Source organism: Choristoneura fumiferana, chromosome 8 (genome assembly GCF_025370935.1).
Source record: "Choristoneura fumiferana chromosome 8, NRCan_CFum_1, whole genome shotgun sequence".
Lineage (NCBI taxonomy): Eukaryota > Metazoa > Arthropoda > Insecta > Lepidoptera > Tortricidae > Choristoneura > Choristoneura fumiferana.
The window spans coordinates 2286756-2302831 of NC_133479.1; the positions used below are offsets into that span (position 1 = coordinate 2286756).

At 41.3% G+C, this 16076-nt stretch overlaps 1 protein-coding gene across 1 annotated transcript in view; it reads right to left on the minus strand.

Moving 5' to 3' along the window:
* Positions 1–16076, minus strand: part of LOC141430111 (uncharacterized) — a 276496-nt gene that overhangs the window by 21601 nt on the left and 238819 nt on the right. The window contains 13 exon segments of the mRNA XM_074090657.1: positions 2713–2903; positions 3612–3840; positions 4493–4633; positions 5429–5606; positions 6571–6740; positions 6743–6787; positions 7459–7725; positions 8439–8599; positions 9018–9127; positions 10036–10187; positions 10442–10583; positions 11027–11263; positions 12623–12717. Coding sequence (XP_073946758.1) covers positions 2713–2903; positions 3612–3840; positions 4493–4633; positions 5429–5606; positions 6571–6740; positions 6743–6787; positions 7459–7725; positions 8439–8599; positions 9018–9127; positions 10036–10187; positions 10442–10583; positions 11027–11263; positions 12623–12717 — 2118 coding nt within the window.

Here is a 16076-nt window from a genome sequence, read left to right on the forward strand (position 1 = left end):
AATTATAAATATAAGATCGTTAAAATAGTTTTAGACTGTTAACATTATTGTTGTATCTCGGATATTTTTCTTATTTAGACAATTTTAACCACATTAACTGTCACTTTATATTTAAAGACACTCGGATATTTAGAGAAAGACTGTGCTCTGGCTCAGTATTTGGATACTGTCGTTGTCGTTTTCTTAAATTATGTTTGACTTAATTGACAAAAATTGCAAAATTACGCAAAATGTGTCCTTACCTGACAGTGCGTACCAGAATAAAAAAGTAGGTACAGCCAAGACGTGCCCAAGTACCGAAAAGTGACCAAACTGAGAAAGTGTCAGTATGTTATAAAAAAGTAAAAGCGCCCAACTTTACACAAAACATTTCTCTGAACTAACAAATGTTCAAAAAACATTCTTATAAAAAGAACTTCGCAGATTTCTTTAACTTTTCTGAATATTATATACTTACATAACTTTTAAGGTTAGTTGTATTTAAGAAGTATAAAGTAAATATTTTTTCTATTGCAAGAATGATTTATGTTCAGAGAAACGATTATCTTCGAGACAAAGTTAAATACAACCTAAAGTCGCACCATACGGGGAAGAAAGACGTAAGTCGTAGAAATAACTTCTTCCACGGATGGTGCTACTTTTAGCTGTCATTTTGTTACAAAGATAAAAAATACACTTCAAAATTTTAAATAAAAATAGTGATAGTTTTGAAAACAGGCAATATCTCAATAAGTCCTTGGTTGTACAGCGAATAAACAAGGATGCATCGTCATAGTGAGGCAAAAATATGCTATTACGTTGTGGATTATGTCAAAAAAGACAAATTACAGTCTGTGATATTTCTGAAACTGTGGCAAGCTGTAATGTGTGCTTAAGAAATTCCCAAAGTATACAAAAATAGTACAAGTATACTGGGGGATGTATCTGAATGTCGAAAATTAATATATCTAATGTTACAAAGTCGACGGTCAAAATATCGAAAGTAGGTTAGGTTCGATATTTTGACCGTCGATATTTTAACTATAGATATTTCAATTTTAGATATTCAGATACGTGCCCGTATAATGCCCTCTTACGGGAAAAGACAATGTCTAAAAAAATAACTTTTGAGTTAGGTACTTATACCATCTGATGTAGAATATCTTAAAGAATACCATGGTATTATAAATGACTCAAAAGTGTTTTTTTTTGAGATTAAGTCTCTTGCCTTAAGAGGGCAGTATAGGCAAGCGAGCTTCGTAATAAAAAAAGTATTTTGTAGATACTTTTTTTTATTTCATGATCTTTCTAGAAAAACATTCTAATCCTAATCCGCCTCCCAGTGTGAGATCAACCAACGACACTGGAATGGAACCACAACCATTCTTTGGTGTTATATTCGCGATCCCAGTTACCACCATTTTCTTCAATATTTTAAGGTAAACGTCCGAGTGCTGGTCACTGTCTCAACGGTTACCATCTATAGTTTTATAATAATTTTATTGGCAATAGAGGTGACCGCAGGATGCCATCTATTGGCCATTAGCGTAAACTGTATGGATTCAGGCGTTACTTTGCTCAGGTACATTAAAATAAAGTGGATCAATTTTAATTTACTCCTCCGCGAAATAGTGCGGTCAAGCTATACAAATTGCCGCGCCTGTGTTGAATATTTGTAGTCGTGCAGTTAACTTCTTCGACCGACCATCGGAGTGTCAACATCCATTGATGATACCTCGAAGAGAGGTGAGTATTAATCCAGAGTATTAATGTCAGTGGTGGTGGTTTTACTTGTTCGTTTATTGCGTTTGCGTCGTTCATTCTTATTTTCCAAGCGGAGGGAGCGGGTTAACGCATTCACTGCCACCGACGCACAGTAGCGTTTTCGGAACTTCGCGTACCGCTGTCATAATTATTCAATTCAAATTAACAGCACAACTACAAATATTCAACGCAGGTGCGGCGTGCGGCTATTTCTATTTGCATAGCTTGACCGCACTAACTCGCCGTGCAAATTAAGATTACCTATTCCCTAGGGTAGTAGGGTAGGCCTATCGAGTAATGGAACATTTACCTTACTATTCTGTATTTTTGCCATCATGCGAAGCTCGCTTGCCCTTCAAATTTCCAAAAGGTCACACTCATATCAGATACCATTTTCAAGTGTAAGAAGCTTGAAAGCGATATCAAAAAGTGATTTTCATCACACTTGCTCGTAAACAGTGTCGAAATATGCAGGCTACCTTGGTTGCAAACCCCCAAATAAAACCCTCGACCTTAATTTGCTTGTCATGAAACCCGTGGTCGGTAAATGAGTCATTGCCCGTACTAATTTTCTTTTCATGAAGCCCAAGGACGGTAAATGTGTCAGTGCCCGTACTGGTGGTGCTGCTGCAGGACCACATGCACACGCACGTTGCGGCGCATGCTGCGGGATGGGGAGGAGGAGGGCGGCGCTGCCAAGAGCGCAGTCTAAGGTATCGCCAATATTTGGAACAATTATATTTTTTCTTTTAGAAATATAAAATTTTACTCGCAAATGTGATGAAAAACATTGTATGTCGCGCGGGCGGTACTAGAATTACGAACATCGACTCATTAAAGCCCTCAGTCTTCGACTTCGGGCTTCTAATAGACTCTCGTTCGTAATTCCTTATTTACCGCCCTTAAGACACAATGTACTATTATAGTCAACATTGATTATTCAAAATTACAGTCCACTGGTATACTTACGACGAGCGCAACGGTCCGCTTCCTCTGCCAGTAGTTTCTCTATCTTCTCGGGGAACTGTCTCTTGGCGCACCAGACCAGGCCGATGATGCCGAGGACCACGAAGACAGCAATGAGGCCGAGCCAGAAGGGCTCCTGCATCATCCGCGCGCCCAGACTTACGATTTTCGGTGTTGGATTTGGGATTTCACATCTGTCGACGAAGGAATCATTCGATCACGATCAGCTATCGAAAATGCAATATGTATTACCTACCTACTTATGAAACCATAAGAACGTAAATGACCATTTGCCCTTGATATAGGTATAATTGTTACAATTTTCACTACTTTGAAAAAATCTCGCATCTCAATTAAATATGTCAATAAAATTTACCCTTGAAATAATGTTAATAAAATTCACTTAGAAAAATGACCAATTTTAAGTTATAAGCTTTTAAAAAAATTTGCTGTAACTTATTTTTCAAAAGTGTTTTTAAATAAAAAGATACGTCAAGATACTACCTTCTTTTTAATGCAAAAAAAACGAAGTGTAGAGTCGCTACAGGAGGTCTATTAAATTGTTTCCTTACACTTTCGCATCCGCGATCAGTTGAACTGGCACAAAAACCATATATTAACTCACCTCTTCCCCTTCCACGAGGGATTGTATTGGCACAGAAACCATAAATGAACTCACCTCTTCCCCTTCTACGAGAGATTGCACTGGCACAGAAACCATAAATGAACTCACCTCTTCCCCTTCCACGAGGGATTGCACTGGCACAGAAACCATAAATGAACTCACCTCTTCCCCTTCCACGAGGGATTGCACTGGCACAGAAACCATAAATGAACTCACCTCTTCCACTTCCACGAGGGATTGCACTTTGCACTGGCACAGAAACTATAAATGAACTCGCCTCTTCCCCTTCCACGAGGGATTGCACTGGCAGAGAAACCCGCCGTCCCGCTCGGTGCAGGCGCCGCGGTTGTTGCAGGGGCGCGCCGCGCAGGGCCGCACGCGCTCCGCGCAGCGCCGGCCGCGCCAGCCGCGCGCGCATGCGCACGTGAACGCCGCGTCCTCCGACAGCGTGCAGTTGCCGAACACGCATGGGGAGCGCTCGCAGGCCGTCACCAGGCAGAAGATACCTGAAGGTTTAAAAGGGGTCATCTATAAATTACGGCACAAGTTCAGGGGGAGCCGGGAGGAGTCAGGTGATTTGTGACACAGGAACAAAATAATTGCAATTTTCACAGCAATACGTGTGACAAGAGGGGGGCTAGTAATGATTTAAATTCGTGTGACGTATTCGTGGATCGCCCCCAAAGTTTAGTGTTCTAAAAAAATATATATAGGGGGTCTTTCACCATCCATTCAATGGATGGTGAAACAGGGGGTTAATCGTTAGTTCGGTTCGTCCGAGGATGTAGCTGAGTGATTTTTTGGGTTTGAGTCGCCTTAAGGGCCAAGAGACACCAAATACAGGATATAGGAATATAGACAGGAAAACTATAACGGCTAAGTTTGCTTGAGAACTATTTGTAGTTTTACTCTTAAATAGCAGCCTATGGTATAAAATATACCTAAACTTGGAAGATTCCGTATAAAATACGAAATCCTTAGAAGAATATTACTTAATTTTTCGTAACGGCTACGGAACCCTATTTTGGGCGTGTCCGACACGCTATTGTTGTTTTGTAACATTTTTGTTCATCTCAATTGGTTTCTTCCTCGACCGACCCTAGCCCTTTTCATGGCTCACTGGATCAGTAGCAGTCTATTCAATACGATGCGACTTACCAGTGTAGAAACCCGTGCACTGGCAGAAGTTCTTGGTGTCATCAGAAGCGCAGCGGGCACCGTGAAGGCAGGGGTTGGGGTAGCAAGACTCGATGTTGGTCTCTTCGGACAGAAGCAGCACTTTGCTGTGGTATTCTGGGTCTGAAACAAGGGCAGATCCTAAGGAACAAGACGATGCCAGGGCTCCCTCATACTCGAAAATACACACTGAGACATGGATGCACAGAAAAACCAGAAAAAGAGACCAGCGCTGGGAATCGAACCCAGGTCCTCAGCATCCGTGCTGCGTGCTATAACTACACCACCGCTGGACAGGAATTTAGACACGAATTTTTCCTATGCATACATATCTCAGGTTGCTTATTTCTACTACGCTACTTATGCAGCAGCACTAGCCCCTCCCACTGCTGCTAGCTCCCTCATACTGTCACAGGTGACGCCATCTATATTACTCCTTTAGTACTTTTATAGTCTTGAGCCAAGATCTCAGATACGGTTCTATCCAACTAAACGGAAATACCAACACCCAATGCCCAAGCCACAAATTAAACATATCCTGTTAGATTAATTAATTACTACGGATGCTAGAAAACGGATAATCATATTTACATAGATAAATATATACTTGAATATGTATCATATCATTCATGATTCGAGTACTGACATTCCTATTCATGATACAAATGTCTACACCAATTCAAGCCTGAAAGAAAGAAAGAAAGATTTTTTATTGCCACAGAAAAAAAACATTAAAATAATACATTTATTCCCCTTAGTCCTTCCCTTCCTGCTGCCTGCGATCTCTAAATCAATCAGGATCACTCACAGACCACCAGGTTATCCGGTCCTCAAAGATTAGGGAGTAAGATGGTGTAGCTATCCAGAAGAGCCTTGCACAATTCCCTATTACCCCTACTAATTGATGAAATCTCTGACCTTTATTAACAAGCAGCGCCACGTCCATATGTACCCCCACGTCCCCCGCACACTGGGTCACCGTGAGGGAGTGGAGGTACGAATTGATGATGAGAGGCGTCTCCGCGCGTCTCTTGACCCTCTCCGCCTCGCAGAGGGTCCACTGCGTGCCGTTATTGTCTGTGTAGCTGTCTTCCACCTGGAGACAGTTGGAATTATGGTGATGGACAGGACCGGCCTTAGTTGTCCAGGCGCCCTGGGCGAGTCATACTTTGGCGCATTTTTAGATACGACAAGCGACAAAAGCACATGTATTTGTTAGACATAGAATACTCATACTCACTCCTACAAGATAGCCATAGTAAAATAGAACAAGTAAGTAGGTTAACTACGAACAAAAGTACATCGCGCGGCTTAAATGTGTGCGCGCCGGTTGGTGCCGGTACGCACGCACCCACCGCACGCACACACTGATAATTTAAGGAGGATTAAGTTTTCTTTAGTCAAGGCTGCGTTGCCGTCGGTGCCGTACATTTCGATTTTTGCTCGCGTGTCATGCGCTCGCTTCGCGAGATGATCACCTTTTACGTTCGCGTACTCGTACTTACGTATTTTTTGTATTAGGTATAGTTGTAAATTAGTAGTATATGAGTGTAGTGTGACAGTTTCGTGCATGGACACATAAAAAAATAGATACCTACCCACCTATAAACAATATAGTTATAGTATTATGAGTAGGAAACATGAGCAGTATGTACACAGTCGCCATCACCACTTCGGCGAATTTATATATAATATTTTTAAATTTAGTATAATAATAATAATAGAGCGGCAATGAATCTTGTTTCTCTAGACACAGATATTAGACAATTTTAAGTTAACTTTCATACTAAAATTACTTGCCGGTAGGTAATTAATGAATCTAAAATAGACATCGACAACCCTAAGCGCCCGCGCCGGAGTAGGCAGTTAAGTCTCCAGGGTCGGAGTGTGCATACTTGTTCTCTTTTACTATGAGATAACGCGGAGTTCCCACCAAAGATGTGCGAGGAAGGTGTTTTTCATTAACCAATCTCTAGTGGAAACAGCTGAGCGGAGCGAGGCTGGGTAAATGAAACGTTTCCATTGGTTCCAAATCCTCGCTCATCTAAGAGTTGACTGACCTCGATCCACCCCCTCCCCTCGCCGCACGGCCACGGCGCGTGCTGGTGCGCAGGCGCGGCGCGGGCAAACGCCGCCGCGAGCGTGTGCCCGTGCGGCGCCACGAGCCGCGTGCGCAGCCGCATGCGGGGCGGCGGCGCGCGCGGCCAGTTGGGCGCCCGCAGCCGCCCGAGCGCACGCCGCCCAGCGACAGCATGTGCGTCATGTTCACGTTGTGCACTGGAAGTTATTCTGTTTCGGTTAGATGATAATGGCATGTCTGTTATAAAATTTGCATTTTAAAGTTGAATATTTCGCAAACAAATCACTGAATCGAGAAATCGTTGTAGCAACCTCCAAATGGTTTTAAAAGAACAATGCAACGATACCCCACACTATAGGGTTGGGTGAGAAAAAAAAACACCCCCACTTGACGTCTATGGAAGGTACCCTAAAAAATTTTTTTTAGATTTTTATTGTACCATTTTATCGGGATAGTTTACATATATATCCGTGCAAAATTAGAGCTTTCTAGCATTGATAGTCCCTGAGCAAAGCCGCGGACGGACAGACAGACAGACAGACATGGCGAAACTAAAAGGGTTTCGTTTTTGCCATTTTCAAACTCAAACTCACAACATTTATTGACAACAAAAACACATTACATCACAACAAACACACAGTAAAAACATAAATAGAAGAAGAGAGAAAAATTAGAGACATTATTATTTTGGCTCCAGAACCCTAAAAAACAAAAGAAGAACTATTCTTATGATTGACATGTATGTATGTACATTATTTAAGATTGTTTATGTTTCTTTACTGAAATAATTAAAACGATTTAATATCGATTTAATACTCAAATTTGAATATACCATCTTTTCGTTAAATGCCAATTTATACAAACTTACCAGTTTTGAAATACGCCTGAAACCCCTTTCCTGTTACATTGCTCCCAGTCCTGAACCTGAGCCTCATGATCTCCGCCGTGGACACGTAGAAACCATTCGTCAGCACATCTGGCTCCAGGAACGGCTTGATGGGCTGGTCTTCCAGGTCCACTTGGATCTCCAGAAAGGAATCTTCGGCTAATGTCTCCGTGAGGTTCGAAGGAACCCCGTTCTCGAACGTTCCGGAGCCGAAGTCGAAGAAGCTGATGTTGAGGAATACTCGCCTTCCTGAAAGGTGTATTTGAAAGTAAGTTGTTCACAATCAGGTCTGAAAAATATAAAAAAACCAACAGCCTAAAAAAAAGTTAATAAAAAAAACACATGTCTGCACTTCGTTATTTTAATATTAAGTAGAAAGAAGATAAGCGACCTGGCCGTGTCTTTTTATTTAAATTGAGATTGAGAAACACTTTTGGACAATAAGTCACAGCAAACATGCTGTATCTACCTTCTTTTAGTTTCATAAGTACCAAATACTATCATCATCATCATCATCCCAGCCTATATACGTCCCACTGCTGGCCACAGGCCTCCTCTCAGAACAAGAGGGCTTGGGCCGTAGTTCCCACGCGGGCCCAGACCAAATACTATACTGAGCGGCAAAAAACTTCCCACTTATATTATAAAAGCGAAAGTTTGTAAGTCTGTTTGTTTGTTTGTTACGTCATGACGTCTAAACCAATGAACCAATTTAAATGAAATTCGGTATAACAGATAGTTAGAATCCCGGAGAAGAACATGGGATAGTTTTTATCCCGGAAAATTGCATAGTTCCCTCGGGATAGCGATAAACGAATTCCGCGCGGACAGAGTCGCTGGTAACGGCTACTGCTAAAATAAACGTAGTATTAGTACCTAGTCTTGAACTCTGTTAAGTAACTTAAAGCTTAAAGTCTGAAACTCAAGGGCAAATGCTGAAGCATAAAATCTGGAACCCTTGCCTGCCGGAGCCAGTATGTCAATTGTGCAGTCCAAGTCTGGCAGAAGAAAGTGGGGGAAGTTCGGGCTGCGCAGAACACCTTCCTTGGAAGTGAAGGTTTGCGACGGGCACCCAACCAGCTCAACTGCTTGCCAAGTCAGGGAAAACCCCGACGCCTGGGTGCTGGAACATGGTAAATAAAGCATTAGAGGATATTTTTTTTATGTCTACATAGGTCAACGTTTGACCATAATCACGCCTGAATGGTAAGTAAAGATATGTAGACTCAGATTAAGCACGCTTGCGTCGAACACTTAGTCTTATTCTGGTTAAGAATCAAGTTTGTATGTGACACTCGATAGAATTGTGTTGCAGTCGGTATTTGCCGCACTTACCAAATAAATCTTGATAAAGGCAGCAGGGGCTCCCTGCGACAGGGTTCTACCGACTGTCACGTACGAACTTGTCACGGTATAGTGTGTGGCACCGTGCATAAAAAGCCGTAGTGGTGTAGTGGCTTCTCAAGCGGAGGATCGTGGATCGTGGGTGCAAACCCAGGCTCAGTGCTCTAGTAACGGAAAAGGATTTATTAGGGACTTACTTGTAGTCGGAATGAAAGTGCAGCACTGCTTTGTTGCTTGCAGCCACCCATCTTGTCTCACCAACCGAGCCGCAGTACCTCGAAGACTTCAAATTCAGTGCATCTCTAAGCTGAAACACATAGATGATTGATTCTGATGACTTTTGTATAACATCTAATGTGTACATGGAAAGAATGGGGCTGGAAGAAACCAATGGGGTCCAACAAAAAAGGTTGACCTAAGGACCCGGAGTACACCGCGGAACCTAAGGGGAGAATGCATGCTCCTCTCCCGGCTTTCCACAAACAGCTAAAGCAAGACTTTGTGGGTCAAACCCCTCCAACCCTTTCCTTCCCGTAGTAAGCTCCAGGGAGTTGAGGACATGCAGCCGGGTCTTCTTCCCTTCCCTGTCATCCATAATGGTTTTTTTTCGAGTGCTCGCCTCCATCTCCTATAAAGTATCTCATATAAAATTGAAAAAGCTACTCGTAGAACAAGTCTAAAGTATACTTTTAGATGCGTTGGAAAAAAAGTCGATTGAGTTAGAAAATAAGTGACGTCACGGACCACTATTGCCATACGAAAATTACAGCTTTGGCAGCTCATCAAAAGTTCGCCAATTGATTGGTGGTCTACCCTATCGGTTTATACTTTTTAGGGTTCCGGAGCCAAAATGGCAAAAACGGAATACTTATAGTTTCGCCATGTCTGTCGTTGCTAAGAAAAAATTTCGATTCAGTGATTTGTTTGCAAAATATTTAACTTTAAAGTGCAAATTTTCATTAAAATCGAGCGTCCCCCACTCCCTCCAAAATCTAAACAGGTGCATGGAAAAATTTGAAAAAATTAAGAATGGTAGTAAGTATATCAAACTTTCAAGGAAAACTATAACGGCTAAGTTTGCTTGAGAATTATTAGTAGTTTAAAAGTAAATAGCAGCCTAAGGTATAAAATATAACTTTATTTTTTCGTAACAACTCAAGAAGAGTCAGAAAGCCCCGAAGACATAGTTCTTGACGTCTTTCTCTAAGGTCTTACCTCCACAAAGTCGTAAAGACAGTCCTTCTGGAACTCCAGCTCGATGCGTTGGAACACGAAGACCAGCCGCGTCTCCGGCGGACCAACCACGTGCACCCAGTAGTCCAGGTCGTTGTCATACATGTTTGGGTGCTCTGGACTCGACAGCTCGCCTGTTGGTTGCAAATGAAGTTAGCCGATGTGTTAGGTATTATTTGAGGATCTGCCTATTCGGAGGGGCCAATGGCATGCAGTGAGGGTGGCAGCACCAGCAGCTGTACGCGCACGCACCCGCCACTAGCAGCAGCACGCCCTAAGGGGCCATCAATAAGTTACGGTACCCATTTTAGAACAGGATATTTTTAAGGGTTTTCCACCAGTTACCAGAATGGTCATGGAAAATAGGCCTTCAAACTTTTCAACTTACCCGATGATCCTTCAACAGTTCTGTTCCTCACAATGATTTCTGAGCTGAGCCTACGTTTACAGACGTATCCGCCGGTGGCAGAACATTTGTGCAGCGTCCAGTACAGACCACTCGGCTGCGAAGGTACTGGGGACGACTTCCACTGAAATGACAAGAAATAGCTCGAGAAATTGTTTTCGGACGTCTTCAAACGATATTTTTGGAAAAGAATGCATCTTTCAAGCCAAAATCAGAAACTAGGTACTCTTAAAGTTGGGCCCATTGTTTGGTACATGTTACTTTTGTAAAAATCTATTAAGAACTCTAGTATTTTTTCTCTTGAGACTTGGCTGCAGAACAAATTCTTCAGAGATATAAATATGGCTTTGCTGTCTCATGTCGGCCAGCATTTTAGATCACCTTCACTCAGACGCCCAGCTAAGTCTCTAACTAACCAGTCTCCTTATTTATGCAACCAGTTCTTGTACTGCTCAACACATCCTTAATTCCTGCTAAAGTTATCCTAGTGGCCATCAACGCTTCCAGTCAGTAGACAGAGCCAACTACAGTTGCATTGCTATCTAATTAAGTAAATTGGACTCTTACCTGAACACCCAAGCATGAATCTTCCACCTCAGTGGTATCATTATACAGCCAGCTTTTGTACTGCGCAGCGGTGCCGTCGCTCCAACTAAAGTTATCCCAGCTGCCTTCAACCCTCGCACCCAGCCAGTAAACAGAGCCAGCGCTATAGTCGCTGCTCTGTCTTATGCCCGTTACTATGAAGCGCTCTTCGTCAGCAGAATGGACGGAAGCCAGCCGCATGTTCAACCCTTCGCAGACCTGGGAATACGGTTTTTTTTATTGGCAGTTCGTCATGATGATATCCTGTTGATAATGTCATACGTAATACGGGAATGCTCGTAATGCATTCGTGTTATTCGGCTAAATTATGAACAGTGGCTAGTAGCCTAACATTCCTGTGATCTGACTGTACTGATTTGTTGTAACTATGATAGATTTTTTTCCAGCCACAACTAGCTCTTTAAAAATGCAAAGAAAAGGTCAAAAAAGATTAGGGGTTCTCAGGCCTCTGCTGGCAATAAAGCCGGACTTGTCCCTTTTACTTTTCTGGAATTTATGTGCGATATCACTCTCATTATAAATTTCAATTCCATTCATTCAGATTCCAATAAGCATTGGGTACTGGGAGCCACAGTTCAGGCCCTAACAATCTAAGAAGAGGACTATGTCCAACAATGGGGCATATTTTAGTCTGTAAATGATATAATCACAGCATTTAAGCATTCTACCGTCTAAATACGAGTGAATATCGCAAGCCCAAGATAATCCGATGCTACAATATCCTATTTCCATCTGAATCCCTTTGCGATTGCCGCACAAAGAAGGCAATTCACCGCTGGTGCCGATCAACCGAAGAGCTTGTTAACCCAATTAGAACAGTACAGTGCGGGGATCGGAAGCGCTCGGGCGTCTTCGGAAATGATGAAAGGGCGCCGTTTTACGATGCCAAGGTAGAGTTACGCAAATAAAGGGTTAAAACCAGGTAAAGATGTGTTTTTGACACCAATATCGGCATGTTAGAGGCATCATATCTCTCAAAGGGATGGATTGATTTCAATGCGGTTTTTTTACGCCAAAGCAAGTTCTCTTGTGGTAGTACTTAGCTATGTTTGACAAAAATCGGTGCTGCCGTTTTTGAGATATTGAACTTCAAAAGGACAATGTCGGCGGTTTTCAACTCTTCGAAGTTGGTTAGGTTATTGTTGACTGTACTTGCAATTTCATCTAAACTAAATTTCCGTTCAAACGAAGTCGATGCATTTAATCTTTGAAGAGAACCGTCCTGCGGAGACAGTTCTGGCCGAACCATAAGAATTTCACAATCAGATTATTATATTGTGATCGGATTTACATAAGTGCTCGTATACCAAATCCCAGTTCAATTGAATACCAGGAAGTGATCGAATAATGGTATGTATGTAAATTTCGAAACCACAACTTACAAAGTTACAAAGCGCATACAAAAGTAAAACTTGGGTAAAATTATGGCTGAGAGCTAAGAGCTAGATTATGTGAATTTTAGAGCAACATAAATTTGGGATTGCTAGTGCCAGCATTTAGTATATAGTTCTCTTTCTTAGTATATTGTAAGTATGTACAGAATACAATGTCACTTACTTGTTTCGCCGTGACCCACGAGGCTTTAGGGTAGCCCGAGAAGAGATAGCAGAACCCGTTATATAGGACTTGCTTCACGTCTGTACACGATTGCGCTGTGAACAAAAGTATATAAGCATTATCATCATCCAGCCTATATACGTCCCACTGCTGGGCACAGGCCTCCTCTCAGAACAAGACGGCTTGGGCCATAGTTCCCACGCGGGCCCAGTGCGGATTGGGAACTTCACACACACCATTGAATTGCTTCGCAGGTTTGTGCAGGTTACCTCACGATGTTTTCCTTCACCGCAAAGCTCGTGGTAAATTTCAAATGTAACTCCGCACATGAATTTCGAAAAACTCAGAGGTGCGTGTCGGGGTTTGAACCCACGACCCTCTGCTTGAGAGGCGATAGGTCAAACCACTAGGCCACCACGGCTTCATAGACGGCATTATAGATAAGTATAAAAAAACTATAGAAAAACTATAGTTCATTCATATGGACTTCCGAAAAGTAACGCCTGATTCAAGAAATCAGTTTTAATATTCTGATCTACCTACTGCAACTGCTGTAAACTAGTCCTTCCTTCTTTCTGTAAAATGGTTGCCTGGAAGAGAACCGCCACTGCTATACTTTCGTGCCGTTTGCCTTACTTACAAACTTTCACATCCTACTAATATTATAAATGTGAAAGTTTGTGAAGATGTTTGGATGTTTGTTACTCAATCACGTCTAAACCGCTGAACCGATTTAGATGAAATTCGGTATACAGATAGTTTGATCTCCGAGGAAGGACATAGGATAGTTTTTATCCCGGAACATTGCGTAGTTCCCGCGGGATCGCGATAAACGAATACTACGCGGACGGAGTCGCGGGCAACAGCTAGTTTAAAATATTAGCAAGATAAGTTTCAACGCTTTCCAAATCTCATCCAACATTTTATCTCATCTCATCAGTTAACTTGACAATTTGTGAGTAGAAAAAGTCCGAAGATGGTTTAACATGGTAACGACGCCATTACTCAACCGAGACCAAGGCGGCCGTAATCTACCTTATTACGGTTTACATTTCGCTTGCGGCAGTGGCGGATTTATGTTTTTTAGGAGTGTTGGCCACTTTATATCCGGCGCCCTATGTAATTTTTAATTTTTTAATTTTTTATTTTATTTGTGATAATTTTGCTGTATATGTGTGTCTTCTGTGTAAGTGAATAAATGTCTTCTTTCTTTCTTTCTTTCTTTCTTTCTTTAACTTTCTAAAATAATTTTCTCGTTGAAATCTGCCGCCCCTAGGCCGCTGCCGCCCCTAGGCCGCGGCCTATACGGCCTATTGACAAATCCAGGACTGGCTTGCGGACAGTTTTTTACAGTACGGTGGCAAACAAGACGGCTCATAACTAATATTTCTTGGGACTTTATCGCAAACTATTTTAGTACATTGTGTCTTAAGGGTGGTAAATAAGGAATTACGAGCGAGAGTCTATTAAAAGCACGAAGTCGAAGACTGAGGGCTTTAATGAGTCGGTGTTGGTAATTCTAGTACCGCCTGTGCGACATACAATGTTTTTCATCACATACATACATACATACATAAAATCACGCCTCTTTCCCAACGGGTAGGCAGAGACTACATCCTTCCACTTCTGGCATACAACTCACACACACACACACACACACACACACACACACACACACACACACATTCATCACATTTGCGAGTAAAATTGTATATTTAGAAAAGAAAACTAATATTTTTACAGAAATCTACAAACACCAAAAATGTTGCTGTACATTGCTTCTTCGAATAAACTTCACAGTGTAATAGAAATGAAATAAACTATTTTTTAACCCCTAACGCAAAAAGAGGAGTTATAAGTGTGTCTGTCGGTGTAGCTCTTAAACGGGTGGACTGATTTGACTAAGTACGGTTTTTTTCGTTTGAAATCAGGTTTTCTAGCGATGGTCCTTAAACATGTTTCATCAAAATTGGTACAGCCGTTTTTGTAATATTGAACTTTGAAATTGCAAAGTCGGGGGTTTTCCAAATTTTTGTTTGGTTAGGTTATAAAAAAAAAGTCCCTTAACTAATTATTGTTCAGTTTGACGACTATGAGTACGACCTATATTTTAATTATTTGCTTCTGCTTCTGTTAAACGGCCAGCCTAAAAATGCCTACATAAAGATGTTTTTTCTACTCCTATACTGTAATCTGTGATTTACTTAATCACGAACAGTAATATAACAGCATACATAACAAGATTCTGGAAAAGTCTATAAGTATTGTCTATTCCCCATAACAACACTATATCGTAATGTTGCTAAAACGATACTGCAACCACTTACTTTTTTTTCTTAATTCGTACGTTTGGGCAGGCTAAGGTGTACCTAGCCAGTTACATATTTTATATGGCTTTTATGCCTGCCAACATAAGCAACGCGTATTTTTAACATCATCACTGGCAAGTAAACGTTAATCAAAAACAAAATTTTCATATTTCTCACTTGTTTATTGTTTGTTTACCTTCTTTTTGCGTTTGCCATACTTTTTACTAAAGTATGAAAACGTTTAAAGTTTACTATTTCTCTAATTTTCTATTGTAATTAATAAGTACCCAGTCGAAGAAAAAGTATTGTATGCAACGTTGTATAAGTAAGTCAAAAAAAGCTCGTGGCGTCTTTTTCTTACGATGTTCGCTAAAGCTCACATCGTAACTCACGCCACTCACCTTTTTTGAACCCTGTTATACAACTGTTGCATAAAATACTATATTTTACCGATATTGAACCACATAATCAAAATGTCTTCCCGCATATTTTTCCACGTACTTATATCAACCAAAGCTTTTACACAGCACACGATGAAAAACACGACGTCGTTAGATCCTTTATACCAACATAAACAATGTTGAATCACACGTTTTACCCCAACACAAGCTGTAGCGATAATGTGCAACATAACTTGGAGAAATGTTACTGTTGCCCGTTAAATCTGAACGCAGATTTGTTTATGTTTAGCTCAAATTGTTGTATTTATCTATGTTCTTTATTGTTGCCCCACTAATATTACAGAAGCGAAAGTTCGTATATCTGTGAGTGTGTATTGTGTATATGTATTACTAGTTTACTCGCGGCATCGCACGCGTAAGCAGGCACAGGTTAATTAACATTCCGGGATTTTATAAAATTCCCAAAATTTACATCGTGGTCTTCATTGAGGTTGTGTTAAGAACAACTGTCCAAAATGTCAACTCTAAACCCAGCGGTTGAAATTTTAACATTTTATCCCTATCCCGTAAGAATATCGGGATAAAAAGTAGCCTATGTGTTATTCCAGATGTCCAGCTACCTACATACCAAATTTCATCCAAATCCGTCCAGACGTTTTAGCGTGAAAGAGTAACAAACACACACACACACACACACACACACACACATTTTTTGCTACTGTTACATAGCCCACCCTGTATCCT